Here is a 27,195-nt window from a genome sequence, read left to right as displayed (position 1 = left end):
CAGTTCTTTAAACACATCTTGAGGAGCGAGGTTGCACAGTTGTATATTAAAAAGGATGCTGCGCGTCTCATTTTGTTAAAGTCAGGTAAAGCAACAAAAAAAAACACATACAATACAATTTCTCACCACAGAAAACCCTCCCAGGTAAATTAGAATGATGATAAATAACTGCATGTTTATAAATCGTCAATTAATAAGCAACAATCTGCTCTGATACCACAGCCAATTGTGGGTGAGGTTTGATTACTTCATGCACAGGAACTATACAACGTTTTGCTCGTCTCAATGCTGAACGTTACTTTCGCAGAAAGTTAACGCAGAGCAAGAGGTCAAAGTGACTAATTTAAGAGCTGTATGGGGCCGGGGACGTGTGGTGCTTTATTCACAATTCATCACTATAGTTCAGTCCTTTAGAAACTAATCTCAGATTTTATTTTACCAGGACTTTAAATGTCCCTTTCATCACTCCTTGTGTCCTTCGGTCTCATCTCAGGTGGGAGGGACTAAAACACAAGGTCAGGAAACACAAACTGTGAAATGAGAAGCGCTTCATCTCGCTCTTAATGTCAAGTAGTGCAGAGGTCAGAGGTCAGGCTGGGAAGTGGGGTCCCGCTGCACCAGAGATCCCAGTTCCTCCAGCTGCTGCTGCTGAGCGCTTTCCAGGTCCTCCAGCCTCCGCCGGAGCAGGGAGAGCTCCTTCTGATGCTGCTCCTCCTGCAGCACGGAGGGAGAAAACAAGCTACTGTTAGCACCAAACAAGCTACTGTTAGCACGGCCACATTGGCCACATTTCTGCAGGCCGTGTTCGACCACACACACACACACACACACACACCTCTTCCTGTGTGTTCACTGTGGTGGATCGGCTCTACTGCTACAGACTGGAGGTTTTATGATGTGTGGTCGTTAACCTCTGCCATGTGGGTTTGTTTTTAATATTTTAATTAACTTGTAACTCCAGATGTCCTGCATGCTGTACATAACATAAAATACTGCCGCTTCCGTTAGCAGGTGTTTTTTGTCTCCATTACTCTACACAGCGTTCTCATCCAGCTACACACTGATGCAACAAAGTAAGGCTCACTGGTATGTTGGCTAACGGCCCCTCAGACCCGAGGAGGAGAAAGGGGGTGTGTGAGGCGGGCAGGAAGGCGGGGCCAGCGCTGTAGGCACCCGGACCGCCCAGGAGACGCCGAAACTCGTTGTGCCGTCGCTGCAGCTCATTCAGTCGTCTGTTCAGCTGAGCCTGCTCCCCTGAGAACGAGGAGCACCTAGACAGAGAGGGGGAGGTTTACATGTGGCGTTTAAAATAAGACCACGACACACAATTTGAGTTAATTTATACGTTACTTGTAGGCAATGTTAAAAAGGACATATCTTCATTTTCAAGAAATATAAAGCCAAGTTGACAAAAGTAATCTGGCAGGTTTACTTCTTTGCTGCAGCAGCTTCCAGTTCCAGCTCTTCTATCCTGGCCTCCAGCAACTGAATCTTATCCTGCAGCCTCTTCTCTTTGTTCTCCGTCAGCGTTTTCCTCTGTGCACCACACACACACACACACACACACACACTTTATCTGCATGTTCCAAGAAGAACTCCTGAGACCTTTTCAATGTTACTAAAGGGGTAAATAAGCGAAGGCACACCAACACAGTATTACTGTCTGAGTCCTCTACAGAAAACAGATAAGATGTAGATTGCACTTGTACATTTACTGGTCTGAAAACAAAAAGACAACGTGTAGAATGAAGAAACCTTTTTGGAAAGTATTGGGTACATTGTCAGGAGCAGCAGTACCTTCTTCTGGGCGGCTGCCGCCCTCTGCAGTTTCTCTTTGTTCCGAGAGTATTTCTGCTGCAGCTCAGCGTCTCGCTCCTGCAGCTTGTGTTTCTCCTCCAACCACTCAACCCGGTGTTCCTCCACCAGCCTGGAGGAGCAACACACAGTGGTTTATTGGAGCAATATTTTAAAGATGCATGATTTGATGGCTGTAATTATCTAAGCGACATAAAACAGGAGGCCGAGCAGTACCTCTCTGCCTCGTGTTGGCTCCTCTCAGCCTGGGTTCGGGCCGTCCGGAGATCCTCCCTGATTCTGTCCAGAGTTTCTCTCAGTCGCTGGTTTTTCTCCATCAAGTCACTTTCAGAGTGAGACAGCGTCCCCAGCTGGACACCCAGCTCCTGGTTCTGCTGTTGGGTCAAACAAAACGGGTTCATGTCAGCCAGCTCCCCTGGCCTGGCTGGCTCCAGGACAAACTACCCTGTGAGGTACCTGCTGTAGGTCAGACATCTCTGCTTTCTGCCTCTCAAGCTCCTCAAGATGTGAGCTCTGCTGCTGTAGTTTACTTCTGTGACACAAAACAGTTTCATTGAAAACAGATTAAATGAATGCCAAAACAAAGAAAAGCTATTTGAAATGTGATCATTTCTATCTTTTGTATAAATGTACAAACTCCACCACTTCATAAAAAAAATAATCAGAGAATAAACTGTGGCTCTACATGTACAGGTCTTTCTATGTGACCAGTAACACATATCTCTATGAGTTGTCTAGATGTTGTAACAGCCAACATTCAGTAGAAAGCCGACCTCAGGTTTTGCAGTTCCTTGCGGGCCGACTCCTCTCCTTGTTGGGTGATGCGAAGACGCTCCTCCCATTCCTCCTTCTGGGAGAGGGCTGCAGCGTCCTGCAGCGCCCTCTGCTGTTCCAGAGAAGCAAGGTGGTTCTCCACCTCCAACCTAACAACAGAAAAGAATACAAAAGACCATGACAGAAACAAGAGGATGAGAAAAGAATTCAACACCGTGCATGTGTGCAAAGAGAGACTTGCTACCAGGCGACTCGTATCAGTAACTGGAATAAAACAACAGTGATTCTCACTTTTCCTCGTGCAAGGTTGCCATTTTGCGGAACTCCTCCTCGCGGGCGGACTGCACCTTCCTCACCAACTCCCTCTCTTTCTCCACGAGGACTTCCTTGTGTCGCTCCACCGCAGACTTGGACACCTCCACGTCCGCCTGCAGACCTGAGACACCAGTTAGCATGAGAATCGGAGGGGAAACGGGGAAATTGAGTATTCTGTCAGACAAATGCGACATATAATCTATATAATTTTCCCAGATGTTTTTATGGTTGTTTCTCTATGACTTATTTTGGACTTTAGCTCATCTTCACATACTGACACGGTGTCTGTGCCACTGTGCACTGAAGTAAAGCCATGTGTGAATAAATGTGACCTGCAAAATATCTGCAATATGAAAGTAGTCGGCCCGTTTCTATGGCAGCCGAATGATAAGTACGTCTTCAGGCTCTACCGGTCAAGTTCATACCAGTGCACTGTCTATATCTTCTACGCTAGATCAGGGGTTCTTAACCTGTTTGACCTCAGGGCCCAACTTTTCAAGTACAAAGTGGCCCGAGGCCTATTCAAATATTAACACTGTATTGGTATTGCAGACCCACAATTCAGTGCGGCGGCAACATTCAAAGTGACGTATCGTTCGGTGTGTGTGTGTGTGTGTGTGTGTGTGTGTGTGTGTGTGTGTGTGTGTGTGTGTGTGTGTGTGTGTGTGTGTGTGTGTGTGTGTGTGTGTGTGTGTGTGTGTGTGTGTGTGTGTGTGTGTGTGTGTGTGTGTGTGTGTGTGTGTGTGTGTGTGTGTGTGTGTGTGTGTGTGTGTGTGTGTGTGTGTGTGTGTTCCTTACCATCTATCTGCGCCTGCAGTGCGTCTCTCTCCCTCTCCAGCTCTCCTTTAGAGCGAGCACACTCCAGTTTGACGCTGGCTCCCTCTAGTTTATGTGAATGCTTCAGGCTGTCAATCTGAGAACCACAAAGACAAATTATGGATAATCTGTTTTTGTGTGGTTTTTTTTACTTCAATCCCCAAGTAGATGGTGAAAAACTTGAGTATCTTAAATTAACTTCAGGCGCAATTCATGACGACAAATTTGAATTCATTATGGGGTGCAACGGACTTTAAAACTCCCTGTTGGTATTGCATCAACACTGAGTTACACATCAGATCAGCAGAAAAAAAAGGGAAGCAAATTAAACTTTTGGGGTTGCTGCCAACAAGGATTGCCTCTCGTCAATGAGCCATTCTGGCCTCTACAGATTGCTTGTGTTGTTGTTTTGCTATAGCAGTTGGTAAACAAGACTCAAGACTAGTTTTCGCCACCATCCCAAAAATAACTTCACTGCCCAAAAGTCAATGTTATCATTTACTATAACTTTGTTATAGTCATCTATGGTGGAAATTGGCTGATATTCTTTTATATCATAAATTGTGTGTTACAATTGTGAAATTAAAGTGTGTTACACCACTAGAATTCATGTTGTGACAAGAACAGTAAAAGCTACCGTGGGTCAAGCATGAGCAGGACTATGGCGGCCGACCCAAAACCATGAAACACTAATGGTCCCATCGACAGCCAGGACGGGGTCAAAGGTGAACAAAAACCTGCGTACCTGACAGGTGAGAGAGTTGACCTCTCGCTCAGCTTTGTTCAGGCGTCCCGTGAGCTGGCTGTTCTGCTCGTGTGTCAGATGAAGCTCGCTCTCCATTCGCTCCAGCTGCAGACGCAACGACTGACGCTCTGCCTGTCACGACAACAACAACAAATCAGATCCAACCATCAGTCATATGTACAGCAACGTCATCAAGCAATCAAGATGAGAAGTGCTCGTCCCAAACAACGCAGTAATAAACTAAAAGATAAAGGACGTCTCACCTCCAGCGACTTCCCCGCAGCCTGAGACTCCGTCAGCTGTCTGATCTGGATGCGCTGGACGTTCTCGGCTTGCTGGCCCGAGTTGTCTTTCTGGGCGCGGAGCTCGGCCACCTCTGCCTCCAGGCCCTTCAGCCGCAGGTGGAGCTGGGCTTTCTCCCTCAGCAGGCCCTCCACTCGTTTCCCATCACGCAGTGGGTCTGAACCCTGGTACTGAGCCACCAGGTCCTCTCTGTCCGCCTCCAGGCGAGAGATCTGACGACAGCAGGGGGGGAGGGGACATTTTATTACGAGGCAAAGTGAGCACAAACTATTCAAATGCGTACCAACCGAACAACAAACCTCTGCTTCATAGCGGATCCTCCTCTCCTCCAACACGTGAGCATGTTCTTCTCTCTGGTGGTCGAACTGGGACTTGATGAAGGTGAACTCGTACCGCAGCTTGTTGTACTCAGACCGGTACCTCTCAGTCTCCTGAAACAAAGAAGCACACAAATCATGTGAGAGCAGAAGCAATCCAGCAGACAAAATGGAAATTAGCTGGAAAGCGCCAACTTTCAATGATTGTCAAAAGGCTTTCAATTTAAAGCTGGGATTGGTAATCCTGTTCAGAAGCATTTTGTTATATTTGTTGAAAATATCTTTGAATCATGCAATGAATAGCTTCAATCAGAATTAGCACACAGACTAATTTCTAATCCTCATTAAAATAGGAAACCTAACCACGCGTTAGACCGTGACCAGGAGGTGTGTTGGAGAAAATCATCATATAACATAGTTTGAACACCTTACAATTGGGATCATAAGGAAAACGTAATATGTAACTTGTTATGTTGAACACATCTGGTTTTATAACAAATAGTCTCTAGAGATTATGAAGTGGGCAAAGACACTTTCTGTGTCATGGAACTTGGGTCAAGTAAACACATTTAAACACATGAATTGTGTGTTCTGCAAAAGGTCATCTAGACCCAACCGAAGGTCACACCAAAAGAGCATAGAACGTACCATATTTGGAAAGCCTGACAGGCTTTGTTTGTCTTTCAACCGATTGGTCTGATGGATGGAAAGTGATCTGGGAGGCTGAACTACACTATAAAGCTAATGCTGAAAGGTCTGAACTCTGGTCTTGTTGAATGTGTCTTGTGGTCATTAAAACAGGTGTTGCTGCTCCAGCTCAAGAAGGTTGAACACATACAGCTCAGCATATAGAGAAACAGGGTTACTGCATATAGAATAAATAGGTTAACAGACGGGTATATTTGAGCTTTTCTGTAATTATAGAAAGCTATTGCAGCATCTCCGTTAACCTCTTCCTACGACAGGTTTACTAAAGAATTTTCCCAATCTGAGTGTGGAGCTAGGAAGAGATAAGGTGTGATTTTATTGAAGGGTAATGTAATGTCAGTACGAGTTATCCATTTCTGACATCCATTATGACGAGGGAAACTGTACACTAAATATAAGTATATGGGGAGCAACCATCTCTCTCCCCCTCATGGGTAATGTTAATACAAAGAAAATGTAAAGCACTTATGTCCGACATCACTGAGCTATCAAACACAAACAGACTGACCTCCTCCAGTTTATTGAACCGCTCTCTGACTGGAGCCTCCATCTCGTGTTGCACCTGAGCTCTGAGCAGCTCCAGCCGCTGAGGGGTCATCACCTGGTCCACACACACACACACACAAACACACACACAGGCGTTTTGAGAAAAGTCAGTGGAAGTCACGTTGCAGAGATGTATTTAAAAAAAAAATTGATCTGTGAACGTAACCCTGCATGCCAGAGTCACAACCAAAGAGCAGAAGACTGCATCATTCCCACGAGTCTCGAGTTGGTTTACCTGCATTCGCAGCTCTTCCAGCTCCCTGGTTTTGTCCAGCAGTTCTCCTCGGAGCTCCGCCAACAGCAGCTGCAGCTTCTCCTGCTGAGACTGTCTGTCGCTCAGCAGGCGCTTCAGGTCACCCTGCGCCTGCGTGAACTCATCCTGCAAGCTGCAAGAATGACATAGGAGGAACTGAAAATGTCATGTCACGCTTATCCTGCAAAATCACGATAGTATCTCAATAATCATCTAAATGTGCATACAACTCTAAAGAAATTACACTAAAACATACTGGAATCTCTCTCTTTACATGTTAAGAAATACATCTTGTTTTGCTTCACAGACGGAACACCGTTCTTTTTATAATGAAAATCTGGTTTTTATTTTATGAAAAAGTATCTTAAATAAGTCGATTATCAACCTGATAGGCAATACAAATCCTATATCATCCCGTCCCTTGTGTTGTTGATGATATGCGGTTATGTAGAAATTATTTCTTTTCAACATTTTCTCTCCTCCAGCAACCCTACAACGTTATATCTTTCATATTTGTATGCCTATATATACCAATATGAGACTAAAGACAGACTGCCAAAAGGATAAGAAAAGTTGATCTCAACATAAATGTACCTGGCATGTTCAGCCTTGATTGTCTGGTAGTTGGTCCTGTGGTTTTCACACTTCATCCTCTCGTCGATGAGTATCCTCTGCAGCTCCATCTCTGCTGCTCCCAGCCCAGCAGACAAACCCAGCATGGCTGCAGACTGCCCCATGCCAGGCTCCAGGTTGCTGAGGATGGGTGCCGACTGGCCGAGGGCGGAGGAGGCCATCTCACCTCTGCAGCAAAGAGACGAATATGGGCAGAGATGAAGAAAAGCTGGCTGAACAAAGCAAAGGAATTGCTGTGTCTGTATTTGTTTTTTTTATTTTTTAAAGGGGGAATAGTCAGCTCTGTTCTTAATAGTGACAAAAACGGTCTGCACTCTCCTAGAGGGCCAAAATCATTCCTGGCTTTTGTTGTCAGTTAGTTACCATGGTGGCTTTGAGAGGAGTCCCACAGCTACTTGTTGAATCACAACCTCTTAGCAGTCAAGGCTCTGAATCAGTCTCAAGTGATTAGTGAGCGCCATTACCAGCTGTGCATACGCAGCCTGTGATTACAACTAAAACACTTTGACCACTTATGGAGGTGAATGTTAGACCAATGTCACTGAGAATAAATGAACCATTGCCTCCTAAATGATATCGTCGCAGCATAATCTGTAGTTTCATAAGAAGACCAAAGATAAGAACAATTAAAGAAATAAAGACAGGTCGGACAAACATTATTCAACGTTAACTTTAACGTGAACTTCTTGTTTGTTGACATCCGTTTGCAGCGTTAACGTCACGCTAAATTAACTCACGCCGGACATGCGCATCAGACAAGTGTGCTTGGTCATAATTGAAGACTAAAAAACGCAAACTGACGTCTGAAATGGGTCAAAAGCATCGAGTTGTTTTTAAATATGGCGCTGTTTGCGACCATACGCTAACTAGCTCGTCTATAGCCTTTGACAGTTTCCCTTCAAAGACAAAGCAATGCTCTGTAAGCAGGAAACTACAGTTAAACTATCACCAGGATTCAGACCGTTGTTCTCCATGGAAATGCAAACATAAGTACAGTTCAAACTAAATTATAAAACCACTAATTTAGCTGCAAGATCAACCGGAAGCTTTAGCTCGGAAACTTGGCTAACGTACCAAGTTTGTGTCCAATCCAGCGCATATTTGGGTTTATAAGAATGAATTACGACACTATAAAGTATTATTAAACAACACCACCATTTAATTGTCAGACTTTAGCAATTTATTGCCGACAGTCACTTACCTTTTGTTGAACTTAGAGCTTCTTTTCCTGCTTTCTGTCCGTTTGCTTTGCTAGCTAGAGCTAGGTTGCTAATCTTTAGACTACAAACTGGGGGATCATGGGAGTTTTTTCCTAGAGTGCATTTCTCTCGTTAAAGGAAGACGAACCCCGTCAAGCGGCTATTTCTATCAACGCTTTCATGCTGGCTCTATACATTTAGCTGTGTACACATATATAGATAAAACCACATGAGTTAGTTTATAACTATCCACCAGGGCTCTGCTACTTACCATTGAGTTGCACAATGATGACGTATATTTGTAGGCCAAACCCGGAAGTTAGGCCTATGAGATTTTCACATTGATTTGGGAATATAATAATAATAATAATAATAACAATAAATAATAATAAAAAACACGTTTTGATCAGCGAGGTAACTTTTCACAGATGAACTACACCACGGTCGCAATAGCGAGTATAAACAATGACGACAGTGTCGGCGTCATGACGTTTTGTAGTCTTTTAGCCAATTTGTAAAATACAATTAGAAGTTTCAAAAATCTGTCGACGTCTTTATTATCGTAGAACACAACATGTAAATATATTAAACTTGTGTTAACTACAGATCTCATTTCAGGCATCTAACCAAAACCCAATTCAACCAAACGAGGGAACATCCTCTGTGAAACATATTTCCAGGTTTTGGGACTGCTTCTTTTTACACATCTCCATTTTAACTAGGTAATTAATTCATCACCTATATTGACTGCATATATACGAGTCCTTCATATTTACTTAACTATATTTGAGTAGCCAATGGTTATGATATTATGTGGCTAGTACGAGTTCATTTTACTCTTGGGGACAAAAAAAAGGGATAAATACAAGTCTTAAGGGAAATAATGAGTCAGCAGCTTAATTTAATGCAGAATGTTAAAGATAAACAATACTCGTATGTGCATATCCTGACCAAACCTTCAACCTGAAAGTTACATCTTTTTTTCATATAAAACGAGCAATGCTCTTCTCTGGAAGTAAGGAATCTTTTTTCTTCTTTTGTTTTAAAGCAAGAACATGATGTGATGTCCAGTTAACAGTCAGGCCCAATCCCAATGTCATCCCTGAACCCTCAAACCCTGATGGATTTAGTCAGCTGGTAAATGGTTGAGTGTGAGAGGCTGTGAGGGCTTGAAATGGTGTAAATATGAATGGGACAGATATCACGTGACTACATAAAAAAATATTGCGTATAATTGTGGGTATGTATTTTATACTTTGTATTCCCTGATTTGAACATCTTTCAGGTTCTTTCCTCATGAGATGAAAAGTAAAATAATCTATTTACTCTTTTGTCAAAACAGCTTCAATAACAAAACAAAATGTTTGAATAAATCTGTGTAAAAAAAATACATGTAATTTCTGCTTGCATTCCTCTGATTTCATGTTCCATCTTTAATCCTTAATGTTGTTGTGTAAATGTATTTTATCGGGCTAAACGCCCACGTGTCTCTTTGTTCACCTTTTTATTTACGTCTCCATTCTTCCATTGGGAACTGCGTGTTTAACGTCACATTGCTATGAACTGTGGGTAATTCCCTTAGGCAAAGTTGGCATCTAATGCTGATTTACGGAAAGGGTTCATAAAGGGCTCAAAATGTCTGCCAGAGACTCGACAACGTGACAGAACCAAACCCTCACGGAGTTAGCGGGAGCACCTCAAAATCTGTGAGGGTGGAGGTAGGGATTGGGCCTCTGTCCACGTTCCTTCACTACACCGGTTAAAACGGCCTGAATAATCCAGATATGATGGAGTAGGCTAGGAAAGATGATGATAGTACTTATTGCCTATTAAATGGTGAGCAGGTCAAACCAGTTGACTTATTCCTTCAATATCTGGGGCATTTTTGTTACTTTGATTAATATCAGAAAAGGTAAAAAGTGCTCCGCTCTTTGGTTTCATTCAGCAACCTTTTCTTTATTTAGGACAGGTTTTTTTAAACTTTTAAAAAAAACTTAAAAAAAAAAAAAGTAATGTGAATAATCTGATGTCGATGATAATAAAAGAAATGCTACAAAATCATAAACAAATAAATGTGATGCAGCAATGAAATAGATTGTGAAAATGTGTGTAGTAACATGTGTAGATTAACAAAACCCATTAACAAAGATCTTAACCCAAACCCGAACATAGTAAATGACCTCATCGTGAAACAACAATAACACTCCACTGTAGACATAGCTGGAATCAAAAACCTCACCGTGTCAATTAAAAATGGTCCACGTTAAAAAAATATCTTTCTGATTTCCTGGTCCTGAAAACATTTAAGCATCTGCGTTTCATTCTAAACCACAACATACTTTATAAAAAAATCTGTGGCTGAAGCAGTAATTCCGTCTGGTAGTGACATAATACTTAACAAAACAATTGTTTAAAATAGTCACATGGTGAACTATGAACATCTATTTACAAGGTAATAATACATAAAAGAAATAAATTAACAAAACTATCTCGGGAAATATACAACATCTTCGTGGCCAACTTCCTGAGTGAACATGTGCTCTTTCCAAAACACGGTGTCATAGACACAAACATTTTCAACTGGAGCTGCAAGAAAAAAAGAGAAAACGAGACAATTAAATAAAAGAAATCTAGAAAGTGAAAACGAAAGGAGCTCATGAGGAGTCGCCGTGGTTACCTGTCAGCAGCATCCTGGTCAGCCTCAGCATTGCTGTCGGCTTTGGATGCTGACGCTCGCAATTTACTGAAATCTAAAAAAAAAAGAGACAGAAACAAGAGGGTGAGTCAAGTTGGGATCCAAACCACCCCAAGAAGGTTTAAACCGAAGAACCCTCAAACTCGTCCTCCACCTTGAATCCAGCGAATCTGCGTCGCCGGGCCGTAACCTTGCTCGTTCTTAGCAGCGATGCGGAAGACCACGGCGGGCCGGTTGGAGGCGGAGCAGTCGATCTGGGCGTTTTCCAGCTGGGCGGTGCTCACCGAGCAGGACGTCTTGTTGCCGCGGTAGATCCTGATGAAGGCCATCTGACCGGCGCTGCTGGGCCGGCTCTTCCTTACCGCCATGTACATGGAATACTCCAAGATCCGGCCTGACGGAGACGGGGGAGCCTCCCATGTGATGTGGACAGAGTCATTGGCCTGTGCGGGAGGAGGGGCATTAGGGGAAATGGGAAGAAAACAGTGACTCTTTCTTATCGCATCAGTCTGAATCTTTTTGATACGTCACCTTGGTAATTTTGACAGCAGAGGGCGCTCCAGGGAACCCGGGTTGGCAGGTCTTGAACTCGCTGACAGCGCTGAAGTCTCCCTGGCCGAAGGAGTTGATGCCCGCCACTCTGAACCTGTAGGTCTGACCGGTAGCCAGCTCCTGCTTCGCTCTGCTCTGATAGTCCTGAGGCCCTGGAAGCTTTCTCTGGAGGAAGGGCAGATGAGGATGTGTGGCTGAGAAGAAAGGCATCTTCATGGAGACCCAATCAACACCCACCATGCATCAATGCACAGGAGGTTGTTTCTTTTTACCTCTTTAGTGCTTGGCAGCCGGCTGCTGACGGCAGCAGTCGCCTGGTCACCGTCAGCAGGTAGGAAGTAGTGGCTGACCTCAGAGAAGAGCGTTTTGAACACACCAACGTCAAACCACACAGCTTCGTCTGGATTCTGCTGGACCGGGAGGAGAGAGCGTCTAGTCTTAGTTAAACTATGATAAAAGAGCGAATAATTACCGTCAAAGGGTGGGGGATGTATTGAATACACTCAATTTATTGTGACTCGTTCCACATGGGATGTAGTAAAAAAAAAAACTATCGCAAACATCCAGTACAATGATTAATTGTCACATCCTGATCGTAAATGTGATGCTTTGTGATTGACTTCTAAAAACAATTACTTCATAATGACAGATGAGTTTGCTAGAATGATCCTGCTGATATGATTATAAGCGTCAAAGGGTTAAGACAAAAGGTTTGTAAAAAATTAAGATATCACAACAACTATAGAGCTATTATTTAAACACCACATGGCCGGGCCCTGATCTGACCTGGTGTGCATGGGCGTAGAAGTCTGTCGTCTCGTCAGCAGTAACAGGTCGGGACTCTGTAAACACAAAGGAGAGTCCAGAGTAAATTTCACTTCACAGATGCAGTCCGATGTATCGCTGACATTCAAGCGTCATCATCACCTGGCTGGTGCTGAGCTGAGCTGCTGACCTCTGTGGCTGAGGTCTCCTGTCCAGCACCTACAACCGACACGCACAGAGAGGGCGAAAGGTCAGTGGATCAAAAGCTGAGAAAACTGCAGTACCGCTCAAGCTGCAGTGAGAAGACGAATCGTATTTGACGAGGCCGGTTCAAAACATTGTGTGGGGAATAGAGAACGGTCTCCATAACTGGGGTAAAAACAGTTATTGATGCAACGGTATTTATTTAGACAAGCTTACTGCATCTTTTATTGTCCGACCATTACATTTGTGGAAGCACAGAAATGAACTAGTGTCTAATCGGTTGACATCAAGACGCACCGCAGCGTTGTGCGTCAGGGTCCGTCTCCGTCTCCGTCTCCCTCACAGAACTCGTTCCTCCTCTTGTGTTGGTCTCTGCTGAGCTGCTGGACGGTTCTCCCATAGTTCCCTGCTCTGCTGAAGCATCCTGAAATTCAGGGAGAAAATTCATTAAAATTACCAAACTTTTTTTTCTGCCTTTTTCCTGGTTCGAGAACTATTGAAGTTTTGACAGCAGTTTGGGTGCAGATGTAGGAAGTTAAATCTGGCTACACAGCATGGAGACCCATTGGCACAGGAGCAAGAGGTCTTGGAGAGTATTATATAAACATGAAATAGCCTATTTAATATAATAACATGTATTATATTCAATATAAATATCATATAGTATGATATTTTTTGTATATGAGCTGATGTTAAACAAATACATCAGATACAGATTTAACTTATTCTGTACAAATGTTCCACATAAAAACAGACGAGGCGTAATATCCAGGGGTTCCCTGGTAACACTAGTCACGTGCTAATAGGGTTATAGAGGTGACTCACAACTGAATCTAATAGGGAAAAACGCAGTAGTAGTAGTTTGCCTTTTGAATTCTTCTCAGTGTGAATGCCCTGTAGAAAAAGTTCAGTCTAAAAAGAAAAGTACCAACATCTTTGTGTTCAGTCTGCTGCTAGATCAAATGTACCATTCAGCATATCATTAGATATGCTGAATGGTACATTTGATCTAGCAGGTCCATGTAATAACCTAAATCTTTGTTTACAGATTCAAGCATGTCAAGTAAGTCACATCTACCTGGGCCGATGCTTTCGCTTCTTTAATAGTGGTTATTCCAGTTTGAGGCTGAAGAGACTGGACACCTAAAAAAAAGAGAGAAGGCAAAATATCACTGTAGTGCCACAAATCTCCTTATAAAATGTCACCCTGATAAACAGGATTCTTTCCTTTTTGTTCATGTATTTTACAGGCAGTAAAATTGTTCTGTTTCTTTTCTTTCTAATCTTTAACTATTCCCTGTATTTATTTTGCTGTGTCCTAAACCTCACTGAGGAGAAAGCTGAATATAAGCACTCTCCATACCGGCAGAGTCTGTACCCTTGGTGTCCAGTCCATCTGTTCCAGTTGGTTTGGCTGCATTGGCTGGTCGAGGCGCAGGCTGGATCTGAAGGATGTAGTGGTCTGCAGCCGCCAGGGGGCGCCACGCCACGTGAAGCAGGCTGACTGTGGATTTGATGAGTAACACTGCCTCCGGGGCAGCTGGTCGGTCTGAGGACAAAAAATAGAATATATTGAGGAACTGAACACAATTTCATTCAGAAAGTACAGCAAACAAAAACAAATACAACTTCAGTGATCAATCACTTGAAGCCTCTCTTAACAGCTTCTCCATCCTCACCTGTCTCCAGGTACCAGAGGTCCTTGCAGCAGACCTGGTAGTTCCAGCTCCTACGAAATCCATCTCGGCCGCTCCAGATGTAAAGCCTGGACCCGACAGCGGCAGCACAGTGGCCGGCCCTGGCTTTGGGCCGACAGGCATACTGATCGTCACTCTGGGGGCCCTGGCCCTGCAGCTGGGACTCAGTATCGCCTCGCGGTTCTGGGCCCAGGTTCTGCCAGCACATGGTGTCTGTGACAGGAAAGCAGGGCAGAAGTGAACTTGCTGGACTCTGAATGATGCAGAAACCCCATGGGCTGAAGAAGAGACAATGTGCATCCTAGCAGTTTCCCCTTAAGCAGTGGTTAAAACGTTACAAAGAGGTGTTGACACAACTTCATGTTTCAAAGCACACATATTCCCAAAACTTAACCCATAAAGATTTCCCCCAGGGCTTCACCCTACATGACAACTCTTGACAAGAGCGTGGGATATATGTATAGAGAAATGTACTGACCTAAGTTTAGTACGCTTAAAGAGTCACTGCAGATGGATTCAGTTTGTAAAGCGTTGTGTTTGTCGGCCTCGGATACAGCAATCCAGCCACCAAAAACATACATCCTGCGGACAGAAGGACATGGTGTATTTGTTGAGGTTCGCCAGGTCAGATGTCACATACAAACTAGACATCTGCTTTACCAGAGATATGACACCGATGATGACAGATCTTACTTGTTTCCAATAACATTGGCAGAGTGAAGGCTTCTGGGAAGTGGCGTGGGGCCCCTGGTTTCAGCCCTCGACCAAACCATTGTGTCTGAAGAAAGGAAACGAAAGTTCAAATGTTACAGAGAATTGTTTCCCACAACATGCACACATGCAAATAAGCCTATAGCCTACAACAGTTTTGTATTTAATTCAAGGTACAGTAGCAACTAAACGATGTAAAGGACGACCTACTGAGGTCGAGCTGCCAGAGGTCGTCTAACCGGCGTCCTTGCATCCCTCCAAAGATGTAGAGCTTCGGGGAGCCGAGGCCAGTGTAAGCAACCGAGGTGTGGGACTCCCGAGCTGAGGGACCGATCCCCTTCGTCTCCGGGATGCTCCAGCCTCTCGTCCCTGATAACGACTGCAGCTCCAGCTCATAGAAATCACACATGTATCTAGGATGGAAAAAAGTCAAACTCATTTATGCAACTATCTTCATAGAGGTTAAATATCAAAACTGAATAGTCTCCACGCTAGTTAGCGGTAAGGTTTCGTTGAATTGTGGATTTGCACATGATCAACAAGTCAGTCAGTCAAAGCACATTCTGGATTCAACCCCAATTTAAAAGTTATAAACTGAAAAAATGGATTGTTCCAATGGTAAATAATCTGCAACCATTGTGATAATCGATCAATCATGTCAGTCATTTTGGAAGAAGAAATTGTGAAAAAATACCAGTCTCTGGTTTTAACTTCTCACAAGAGAGGGTCCACAGCTTTTCTTTTAGATGTTTCACAAATTAAAAATATTATCTGCAGAAGTATCAATAATTGTTAGTACAGGACTTGATGGATAAAATGTTAAAAACAACTGACCCAACTCCATATTCACAAATCAGACCCAAACAACCAGTTCACTCTGCTTTTAGGATTCGCAACAAAACCCAGTTAACAAACCTTTTATACATTTTTGCATTTCTTATGTGCATTTACGCAGTACCTTGTTACATTGCTGTTGGGGTCTTCACTATCATTGGCCAGCCCACCAAACAGATAACACTTGTTACCCACAAGAGTGAGGCTGTGTCCAATCCGAGGGCAGGGAGGCAAGCCGTTCCTGGGGCCTCTGGGCTTCAGCTTCTTCCACAGCCAGCGACTAGCCTGAGCCACACGGGGCCAAAGTCAAGAGTTTAAAAATGTTCTTCACGACAGCAACCGGGTTGGAATCACAACTGTGAACGGCATTACCTGAAGTTCATAGAGGCTGTTGGTGTATTTCCCAAACTCGACCATACCCCCGAAGACCAGTATACGGGTGCCTTCACAGACGAAGCCATGGGCAGCACAGCCGGGTGGGATGTCACCCCTCACCGCCGGCAGAAACCACTGCTTTGAAACTGTAAAAACGAGCAGATGTCAGCCATTGTATTAGACAGAACATTTTTAAAACAACCCGTTTGAACAAAATACTCCTTGTATGCAGTAGCAACACAACCTCACCACCTGAAGAGCACATTTAATACTAATAGCTGTCAATTGAATGGCCTTTGTTGCACTAATTTAACCTAATGTAGACAGGCTGGTGTGGAGCAATGATCATAGCACCAGTACAACATACTGTTAAAGCCAGAATGTTTAAGGTTATGCTTAACTGGGTTGTTTTGTCACATTTTATTCACTTAATGCTGCACTGACCAAACAAATTAACGCCAGCTACACACTACTAGCTAACCTAGTAGTTAGCTTATGTGTTGGCTCGTCATTGGGTTTTGCCTGTGAACGCTAACATTAGTTAGCCGTTAGCTCGCTAATCAGTAACGTTTCAATTCGGGGGGGATTCTTAAAGTTACTGACGCTAACTACTCACCTTAAGTTACGCTATCCAGCTCAAGTTAGCGTCTAGTTTGCACAAATACATCCCGTATTGCCAAAAGTATGCAAACATTGTCGAAGACCTATTAAATGAACCTCTAACGGCAAACCAGCAGCTGTTTGAGCCCCTGCTTGTGCTAAAAACATTAGCTGCTAACCTGCTAGCCGGCGAGCTAACGTGAGCTTACCAGTGTTGTAAACGTGTAGGTCCTCCGCTATCCCCTCGTTCCCACCACCGAACACGACGACCAGCTCCCGTATGGCAGCCGCTCGGTGTCCGTGTCTGGACCGCGGCACCACTCCCGTGACGGGGTGCACTTTCCTCCATAGCGGCTCCTCGGCTCCAGTGGTCATTTTCCCGTCAGGGGAGCCTGAAGTTTGGCGCTGTTGACGTTTCAAAGATGTGGGCGTAGCCAAGGAGGCGTCCGGGAATTAAAGAGCGAGAGTGACACAACGTCTCACTTCGTCTCGTGTACCGGGTATTAAAAAGCTAAATAAATAAATAGCGACAACGACTACTAAATAACTCTGGTGATGTCACCAGGGTTATCTCGGTTTAGGCTTGGGAAATAACACAAAAAAAAGAAAAAGAATGGGTGGAGTGCCCGCTTCAAGATGACACGTGTTCCTTATCAATGGCGAGGACACATCAGATGTTGACATGGCCTTTGAGCCGCAGGATAACCAGGACAGTCCATAGTGCAGAGTGGGTTGAGTCATGCACACCCTCCTCCTCAAGCGGAGAACACCTTTGTGTCACTTCATTGTGCAAAGGAGTTCTCTATCAACACTGATGGAGCATTAGACCCAATTCATTTCTATGCTACTTTTTGGTCTTATTTGGTTACCAATAATTCCATTGTTTGTCACACTGTGGGAATGTTTGTGAGCATGTGGTCAGGTGCTTCACTGGAAAGGTGATTTTGGCTTCCCACATGAGTTTGTTTCTCAAACATAGACACTCTTTGGAAATCACGCTGTGGTATTGTGTATTTAATCATCTGGTATTAGGTATTTTTAGCTGGTGTATATGATTTTATTTATTTATTATCTTGCAGTCAATTATGTTCAGAACACTTAATCCAGTTTGAATAATGTGAAGGCTGCAATGGCAGATAAAAAAAAAAAGTAAAAAAGGAAAGACAGTAAAATATAGATACAAAAAAGTATAGATATGATGTTATCCTGTTCACTTGCCAGAACAGATAAGTGCGTTTGTGTGTGTGTGTGTGTGTGTGTGTGTGTGTGTGTGTGTGTGTGTGTGTGTGTGTGTGTGTGTGTGTGTGTAAGAACAGGAACCCCTCCCGGTGAGCAGGAAGATGGTGACGTCAGTTGTCAGCTCAACGCTGAGTGAGTCGGATTTACAATAGCCTATGTGTGTGTGTGTGTGTGTGTGGGTGTGTGTGTGTGTGTTGTGTGTGTGTGTGTGGTGTGTGTGTGTGTGTGTGTGTTTGAGAGAGAGAAGGGGGGGTAGAGCGTTCTTCATCTATTTAAATGCATGAGTTAAGGTGTGTGTGAGCTATGTAAAAAAAAGTGTTTTTTATGTTAAATATAGATGATCTCTCTCTCTCTCTCTCTCTCTCTCTCTCTCTCTCTCTCTCTCTCTCTCCCCCCTCCCTCTGTGTGTGCGTGTGTGTGTTTACACAGACGGGAATACTACGCCAGAGGAAGTGCGCCGGTTCCGTCTGCGCGTCCCGACTTCCTGCTCTGAGGCAGGGGAGAGAAAAGCTGCAGATCCGCTTTCAGACAGCAGCGGCATGGAGCCCCGACACAACACCACACACACCGCTCTGAGACGCAACACACTCCTCACAACAACGGCCAGACTCGCAGAGGAGCAGCGGCCGTCCACAGCAGGGTAGGTACAAGCTTACGTCTACTTACAACTTTTAACGTGCGCCCGTTCGCGCGTAACGGAGAGACAGAAACGGACTTCTTGTTAGCGGTTTTAGTGTTTAATGAAAGCCGATCAGGTTCACATATTCACTGTCAATTTGAAAACCACGTCGATGCTGCGCGTAAGGTATTAAACCTGTGCGTAATAAGCGTTTAACCTGTGCGTAATAAGCGTTAAAGCGGTGCGTAATAACATGTTAACGCCGTGGGTTCTCCGCTTTGGCGCAGACGCATGCGTAAAGTTGGCCAAATTTAGTTCGCTACATCTGTAGGGAGGGAAAAAAAGAAAGAAAGAAAAGAGGTCAGTGTTCCGGCGGCGATGGAAAAAAAATGAGCCGTGGCTCCTTTAAAAGTCTGGTTGTAGACTTTCTGGTTCGTCTGGACTTCGCAGACTAATTGCCATGCGCTTCCGGATTGAAGCTGGCAGCAGACAACATCTTGAAAATGAGTCACTGCTGCAAAACAAAGAACCATTTGAGTTCCAGCAGAACCCCAACTCCCTCCCCATACACACACACACACACACACACACACACACACACACACACACACACACAACCACACACACACACACCTAAAAAAAAAATAGAAATAGCTACCCCGGAAAATAGATGGAGAATTGTGTGCTGCTTTTTTGGTTTGTTTTGTTTTATGAAAATATTGAGTTTATATCTGATGAATTCAAATTTGAGGAAGGAGAAGGTTCATGCATGGATCCGGTAAAACATGTGAACTTACACTCACACACACAGTTGCAGTAGTGAAAGTAGATCAAACAGAGTCTGACTTGAGGACATAGGTGCATTCTCCATATGTTGTTGTGGACCTGTGTGACTTAAATTGTTGGCCTAAAAAAGAAGCATAGGTGTGTGTGTGTGTGTGTGTGTGTGTGTGTGTGTGTGTGTGTGTGTGTGTGTGTGTGTGTGTGTGAGCGCGTGCGTGTGTGTGTGTGTGTGTGTTCCTGGTGGTTCCCAGTGACAGGACGTCAGGAAGGCCTTTCTCCGGGGAAGACGCCCCCTGAAGCTGAATGACAGGAAGTCCTCGTTTAGACAGACAGCACTACAGTTCTTCCATCACTTAGCACACACACCCATGCAGGAAAAAGGAAGCGGGGCTATGCGTTTGTGTGTGTTCAACGGCGATGGGTCATTGTTCGCACCGCACACACACTTTCCCCGCTCTGCTGGGTGGTTTCCTGTTCCTGTTTGAGAGACAGAGCGAGGAAGAAGGATGCATACTGCATTTTCACGTTGAACTCGCTGTTGATTATGAAGGAGGGAGAGTAACCCTCACTTCTGGTGGCAATGTCCGAGGTCCTCTGCCCTCCATGTTTCTCCACTACTGAGGCAGATGCGGTTGTCATGGGGATTTGTGATGCAACTGCATGATATTCCATGATTGCAAATTAAATCTGGTGACTAATGATGTATTTGTTGGATTTTCTTTTGGCAGTAAGTAGTTCTGTACTTCCTGCTAATGAAGCACAGTGTAAATTGATTGGAGAGAGAGAGAGAAAGGCAGAGAGAGAGAAAGAGAGAGAGAGAGAGACAGAGAGACAGGAAGACGCTCACAGACAGTCGGTGGCTTCAAGGTAAACACGTCAGTTAGACTCGTGCTTGTCTTGGCATAAGGTCACTGACCACATCCTGCTTTATCACCATGGAAACATCCGGAAGTCTGGCCCTCTTTCTCTCTCTCTCTCTCACTTGCGCACACTCGCGCACACACACACACACACACACACACACACACACACACACACACACACACACACACACACACACACACACACACACACAGTATACACAAACATAAAGGTCAATTAGAAAAATTATACTTTTAAACGTAAGGCTGAAAAAAAAAAAACTGCTTCTAGACCAAAGCAACATGGTTTTACTCTTTTTTTTTTTACAGAAACAAAAGTTTCTGTAAGTAAGGGCACATAGACAAACACTTTTATTTCCTACGGCCTCCATCCTGCTTTAGAAGGCAGCCAAGAGCAGCTCATATGGGCGATGTAGAGATGACATATTTTAAGTTATTCATATGATAACTCACAGCCAGGTGGTCTGTCCTAGAGCCTTTGGTGTTTGTTTACATGTTTGTGTTGTTGTTTAGTTCGTGGGCTCAGTGTGGGACAGGGGAGGATGGGTGGTGGTGGACATGGTCCGCTCTGTTATGCTTGTGCTTTTCAGTGGAGTTTGCATTAGAGGAAGGATTGCGGTTATGCATTCGCCATGACACACCAGTTCCTCCTTGCTACCCACCTACTGTCCTTTCCTTCCTTCCTTCCTTCTTTCAATGTCTTCTGCGGCGTCTGGTTCCCGAAAACAATCTAAGGATGTGTGAAATTCTGTTTGCCGGACATGTAAATGGACATTTGTTTGCTGACACACAAAAAAAACAGGGGATTTATAACAAGAGGATAATATGTCAACGTATATTTATCCATCTTGTTCCCAACAGAATGATGTTCTCGTGGCTGTCATTGGCTATCATTCATTAGGCCTTGATTCTCCTCTGCAGATCGCCTGTGTCTCCGGTGTCGTCCCGTCATGGAGAGTTCCATCACACTCTGGCAGTTCCTGCTGCAGCTGCTGATCGACCAAAGCCACAAACATCTCATCTGCTGGACGTCCAACGACGGCGAGTTCAAGCTGCTAAAGTCAGAGGATGTGGCCAAGCTGTGGGGGCTGCGCAAGAACAAGACCAACATGAACTACGACAAGCTGAGCAGAGCCCTGCGCTACTACTACGACAAAGTACGCAACACATACAGATACTATTCCGGTTTCATGATGTGACTCATGTCCGAAGGGCCATGGAACCCAATTTACATCAAAACTGTAAATACAGGGGGCGTAGAATAATAAATTCATGTCTCGTTTCCTCTGCAGAACATAATCAAGAAGGTGATTGGCCAGAAGTTCGTCTACAAGTTTGTGTCGTTCCCTGAGATTCTGAAGATGGACCCTGCGGTGGTGGAGTCGGGCCGCAGCAGCGAGGAAAGTGCGGGCGCGGCGTCGGAGCCCGAGGCCGACGACGAGGACGGGGCCGGGAGAAACCAATACCTCCACTCCAGCCTGTACTCCTCCTTCAGCGTGGGCTCCCTGCAGCGCCCCGTGGAACCGCATCGGCCGATCAAGACGGAGCCCCGATCCGATCACTACGGGGACGGCTCCTCCGTCATCCGATTCGTGACCAACCGCGGCCACTCCTCCCTGCCGCCCACCCCGCCCCCGTCCTCGGCTGAGACCTCCCACTCCTCCAGGCCGTCTCCGGGGAAGGCCCGCTCCTCCTCCTGCTCCTCCACGCCGCCGCAAAGCCCCGCCCACGCCCTGTGGAGAGGGCAGGGCCAGAGCTCAGAGACTTTTGAGTTTGAGCAGAGCGCCCAGCCTCTGAACCTCTCCTCTGGTCAGAGGGAGAGAGAGAGGTCACAGGCGGTGCCAGAGGGCAGGAGGTTCGCCCATTGCGGGCCTTTGAAAAGCAGGAAACCCAAAGGTTTGGAAATCTCCGCCTCCTCGCTCCTCCTGACAGGAAGTGACCTCGTCTCCATTGCTCTCAACAGCCCGGCGCTGCCTTCGGGCTCCCTGACCCCTGCCTTCCTCACCACACAGGTACAACATGGCACATAACACATGTACTAACACCACTGCACTCACACATGAGGTCCTTCTGTAAATACAGGTGGCTTTAGGTGAGGAAAAAGGAGAAGAAAAAGACCGAGAAAAGACGATGCTTTTAGGGAGGGAGGAAGAAAATGAAGCTTGTAGACAGGGAGGAGATGGAAAGAGGTGAGCGGAAAGAGGGGAGGAGGCCAGGGAGGGAGGTTCATAAGTGAAGCCATATGTTTCTGCAGCTCCTGATTCACTGGCAGCAACACACTGACCAAACCAGGACAGTTGGCTACATTCATGCATTCAGCTGACGCCTTTTTCCAGACCGAGCAATGATATGCTGCTGAGTGTAACACTTAATTGATGGAAAGCAAAAGTGCACGCTAAACTGTTCCCTCATCCCTGAACATTTTGTATAATTAAGTGTTTGCAAAGCACACCTGAGCTGTTTTTAGTTCCTACCTTTGAAAGTCCCTGTTGTCCACCCAGAAACCGGTTTACGGTGGTTTCTGGTCTTTTGGGGGTAAACTGGTCTGTTGCAAGTCAAGCCGGGAGCTCGATCTGGCTGGTAAATCGTCAAAAAAACTGACAAAAGCAAAGCATAAGCTGGTCCTGACCAAGTGGCTTAGTGGAGCTGAACACCACCGAGGCTCATGCGCCTGTTTTAGATCAGCAGAAGTATGAGCGGCCAAACAAAGGAAATTTGAGATACAAAGATGCCCGGAAATAATCTGTATCTTTTCACAGGAAGCGTTCCTGCAATGAAAAGCAGATTTCAAAAATATTTCTCAGCTCATTTGATGCCTTTATTAGAAAGCCGATAGACAGATGGCAGGAAATGAAGGGAGAAAGGGATGACAGGCAGCAAAGGTCATGATCGACGCCACGGGGGCGTCTTTTTAAATTGTAAGCATCGCTATAAGGCTTTTAAAAAACATTCTGATAACACAATGAGCTCGGTGGAGGCACTTCTGCTTTGCCGTGAGAATACAAACACAAACGCGCTGAGGAAACTGTGGTTCCTGAACTGTAGTTCCTGACTATCGTGGTAGAACCGTCGGTAGAAGTCTCTATGTTCCTGTGACAGAAACAGAAAGAAAAGCGTCTGTAGTCAAATATGAAGAGACAGAAGGAAGACGAGACGGGAGAAAATAGATGTCATGAATGTTGTATGAGTGGAGCTTCCTGACCTGAATGGAGTCAAGTCTGCCAAGACCGTCTGTCTGCGAGACGTGAGTTCACTAGAGGGCAGACTTGGCTTGGAGCTCTGGGGGAGACATGACAACTCCACCACAGACCATGAGCAGCTCTCTGGGCTCACGGCCAGAATAAACACCAACATTTCCATTGCGGTGTATTTATCCTACATTTCTCTTTTTGTTAACGTAGACTCCGTCTGGTCTGCTGCTTACTCCCAGTTCTCTCCTCTCCAATATCCATTTCTGGTCCAGCCTGAGTCCAGTGGGACCCCTCAGCCCGGCACAACTGCAGAGCCATGTCCCCCTCTTTCAGGTAACACACACACACACACACGCACACACACACACACCGGCATGAGTCCCACGTTGAACAATCTGACAAGGACTTTGTTTTTGTAAACTTTCCTCCATTAAATCCTCCTTTCTTCTAAACCAACCCGGACCTCAGCCCTAATGTAGCCCTTTATCGTGCAAGTAACCATATATGTATAAAGTATTTCAATATAGTGTCCTATAAAGGGACAGTAAAGCAACACTAAAACGTCTTTGAGTATTCAGAAAAGCGCTATATGAATTAAAAGTATTATTATTACTATGGAGTTCATGAAACATGACATAGCACATCTTCACGCTCACAAACCAAAAGTAGACTTCACATCTCAGTTCATACACTCAGGAGTTCTGCTGCTACAACCTCACCAGGCCTGGTACGACCGGTAGCTTCCGGTGGCTAATGTTAGCTTACGTCAGCAAACTGTGGATGTATGTTGTTGAGAAACCGAGTCACTTTGCCTTGGTTCTCCTAAGTATACACATAAAATGTATTCACACACACAGCAGTAATACTAAGAGAAAATGCCAGTTTGTTGCCCCTGTAATGCTGTATAACCTTTATTCATGGATAATTGAAATAAATTCTAAACGGTTTCACCGTCCGGTGTAAAAAAAGAGGAAGAGCTTTTCATTTGCTGTATTTACAACACACCCTGTCTCATAAGTGCAGAGTCTTTACCTTCATTTCACACCGCAGATTTACCTCGGCTGTTGTTTTCACACAGTTGTGTGTAAGTTGTGTGTGTGTGTGTGTGTGTGTGTGTGTGTGTGTGTGTGTGTGTGTGTGTGTGTGTGTGTGTGTGTGCGTGCGTGCGTGTGCGATTCACCGTGTGCCAGGGTTTCAAAAATAAGCCACAGATGTTTCCGTTCTGGCTTGGACAAGAAGAGGGGGCAACTTCCTGTTAGTTGAGGGGAGCGGGAGAGGGCGGGTCGGGCAGGAGCCCCTCCCCCCAATGTCCAGTCCAACTGTGGACTAACTGTGAAGCATCTAATGACCGGTGGTTTAGTCCTCACAACGCTGGTGCACTACTTAAGTCCCCACGAGGTAATATAAGCAAGAGCAGACTCTCCTGCTGTGACGCAGCAGCAGTCAGACTAAAGCTGTGAAGTCATGTGCGTCACACGGGTTTGTTACGACATTCAACCACGTCAGAGAAAACATACGTTTTCCTAATTTTTTTATTGCGCAGTGAAACTTTAACATCACCGTCAGCATTATGGAGGTGACATCATTAATGTGATGACTACTCAAAATTCTTGTAATGATCGGAAAATCTATCAATAATAATAAAATAACCCTCCATTTTTAATCAGTATAAAGCCACAATGACTTTCGCCATTTCACCATATTCATTTTCTTTAAAGCCGCAATTTTGGGTTTGATCATTTCTGACTTCAGCGACACCTGGTGCTCGTATCAAATAATAATAATAATATCAAATCTTATCCAATCGTCTACTTTTTCTACAAACATCATCTTTTGACATCAGAATAATTTTAAAGATTATATAATCACAGAACTAAATACCAAAAGTTGCGCCTTCTTAAAATGTTTATAAAATTTCCTTTTTTTTTATAACAGGGTTCATACACATTTTGACCAATGGATTTCCATGACTTTTCCATGACCAAACATTTAGTGAAATCTCGATGTAAACATGAAAAAGTGAGAAAATGTAGTATTTAAACTAACAATGAGAATACAAAGCATACAGTAAACCTTAAATGACACAAATGAATGAGACAATAGTTTGATTAAAAGAATAAACATTTATATAGATGCCTGCTTATATTTTGAGCGTCTTTCTTTTAAAAGCATATTAATTATTTCAAACTCAGCGTAAATGAACACATGAATATAACACATTTCCATGACTTTTCCAAAAAAAATTTGATTTAATTTTTTTGAAGCACTTTTCCAGGACTGGAAATAACCATTTTAAAATTCCATGACTTTTCCAGGTTTTCCATGACCGTAAGAACCCTGTAATAAGTATGTCATAACTTACCAGTGAGCTCCATTGCCTCTTTGTGTTCTTATCAAATAAGAAAAGCAGGCTGCTCCTCACGTGTTGCCTTATCCATCATCTGAGCGAAAGATGGAATGAGCCTTCATCAGAAAATTACGCTGAAAAATGTCCATGCTTCTTTTATGTAAAGTTATGTCAGAGACGTTAAATATGATCCGTCTTTTCCACCCTGCAGTTCCCCACCATGCTGAATGGACACCTCCCTGTCCAGTTCCCCAGCATGGACGCCTCTTCTCTGCTGCTCTCCTCCAGCTCCCACAAGTGCTGATGCCAGCCCGGGCTCCCGAGAGCAAACTGGGCCAAACCGAGCCGGGCCAGATCGGCCTTAGACTCTGACGATGAACCACACAGGAGTCGGACTTCCTGTGAGTCCATTCGGGCTTTGACGTGAAACCTGTTCCTTTGCATTCATCATATGAAGAAACAGGAGTTTCACTCTGAAGCTTTGCTCTCTGAGAGGAGTATCCGCATTAGACATTTCTTTGTGTTTACTACGGGTCAACTCCTCATGTTCCTCACACGGGTGTTTGGTGCTTCTTTTCAGGCAAAAAGAAATCGACTGGAGGTCAGACCTCGTTACATTTCTCATCTCATTTTATAAATCGGGTCATTTCACTCGGTGTAAACTTCAGTGTTACAGACTGGTTACAATTATATGAATGTTACCCCCCGCCGTGCTAACGTCAAGATCCACAACATGATCTGTCAGGAATCATGAGACAACAATATAGAATAGAAATAGACATATTTGCTTTCCTGCCGAGAATCGGCCGAGAAGATTGATACCAGTCTCGTGTGTGAGCTAAATATGAAGCTCCAGCCAGACGACAGTTAGCTTAGCTTAGCTTAGCTTAACGTAAAGACTGCTGTCGTTAAAACAGTTTGCATTACAAAGGTGACAAACTCTACCTAAAGGCTAAAAGATTACCAGTAAACACATTAACCCTACGGACATGACAAAACATCATTTGTAGTTTTATGGGGGACTGAATGATACCATGTGATCTTTAACAGCCAGCTTTACAGGTTTAGGCTCACTTTGTGAACTCTGAGCAGAGCCTGGCTGGCTGTTTCAAGTATGGATGCTAAGCTACATATTTAGCTGACGGGCCGTCATCAATCTTCTCTTTTCACTCCTGACAAGAATGCGTATTTACCCAAAATGTGGAGGCTTCCTTTAAAATGAACAAATCTTAGAATGTGACCAGTTTGGGATGTTACAACAGTCAGCCAATAGCTTTG

At 44.5% G+C, this 27,195-nt stretch overlaps 3 protein-coding genes across 3 annotated transcripts; 1 reads left to right on the top strand and 2 right to left on the bottom strand.

Moving 5' to 3' along the window:
- Positions 1 to 23: 23 nt before the first annotated feature.
- On the bottom strand, positions 24 to 7,386 carry cep83 (centrosomal protein 83; the record flags this gene model as incomplete). Its single annotated transcript, XM_079236183.1, has 15 exons — positions 24 to 714; positions 1,085 to 1,271; positions 1,433 to 1,536; positions 1,798 to 1,927; positions 2,032 to 2,189; positions 2,272 to 2,347; positions 2,589 to 2,738; positions 2,881 to 3,025; positions 3,703 to 3,817; positions 4,466 to 4,597; positions 4,729 to 4,980; positions 5,068 to 5,199; positions 6,302 to 6,394; positions 6,575 to 6,725; positions 7,187 to 7,386. The coding sequence occupies 15 exons, from the start codon at positions 7,384 to 7,386 to the stop codon at positions 583 to 585; spliced, it is 2,157 nt and encodes a 718-aa protein (XP_079092309.1). The 3' UTR covers positions 24 to 582.
- A 3,007-nt stretch (positions 7,387 to 10,393) lies between these two features.
- On the bottom strand, positions 10,394 to 17,232 carry hcfc2 (host cell factor C2; the record flags this gene model as incomplete). Its single annotated transcript, XM_079236058.1, has 17 exons — positions 10,394 to 11,010; positions 11,102 to 11,174; positions 11,274 to 11,562; positions 11,651 to 11,836; positions 11,944 to 12,078; positions 12,458 to 12,513; positions 12,599 to 12,655; positions 12,938 to 13,064; positions 13,719 to 13,783; positions 14,004 to 14,189; positions 14,320 to 14,550; positions 14,816 to 14,919; positions 15,031 to 15,115; positions 15,259 to 15,461; positions 16,007 to 16,167; positions 16,255 to 16,403; positions 17,067 to 17,232. 17 exons carry the CDS (start codon positions 17,230 to 17,232, stop codon positions 11,001 to 11,003), a joined length of 2,283 nt encoding a protein of 760 aa, XP_079092184.1. The 3' UTR covers positions 10,394 to 11,000.
- A 4,097-nt stretch (positions 17,233 to 21,329) lies between these two features.
- Positions 21,330 to 26,294, top strand: elk3 (ETS transcription factor ELK3; the record flags this gene model as incomplete). Its single annotated transcript, XM_079235986.1, has 4 exons — positions 21,330 to 21,536; positions 21,672 to 22,391; positions 23,781 to 23,903; positions 26,129 to 26,294. The coding sequence occupies 4 exons, from the start codon at positions 21,330 to 21,332 to the stop codon at positions 26,219 to 26,221; spliced, it is 1,143 nt and encodes a 380-aa protein (XP_079092112.1). The 3' UTR covers positions 26,222 to 26,294.
- Between the last annotated feature and the right edge of the window lie 901 nt (positions 26,295 to 27,195).

Source organism: Taurulus bubalis (assembly GCF_910589615.1).
Source record: "Taurulus bubalis genome assembly, chromosome: 20".
Lineage (NCBI taxonomy): Eukaryota > Metazoa > Chordata > Actinopteri > Perciformes > Cottidae > Taurulus > Taurulus bubalis.
This window is presented reverse-complemented; position numbering and strand designations above follow the sequence as displayed.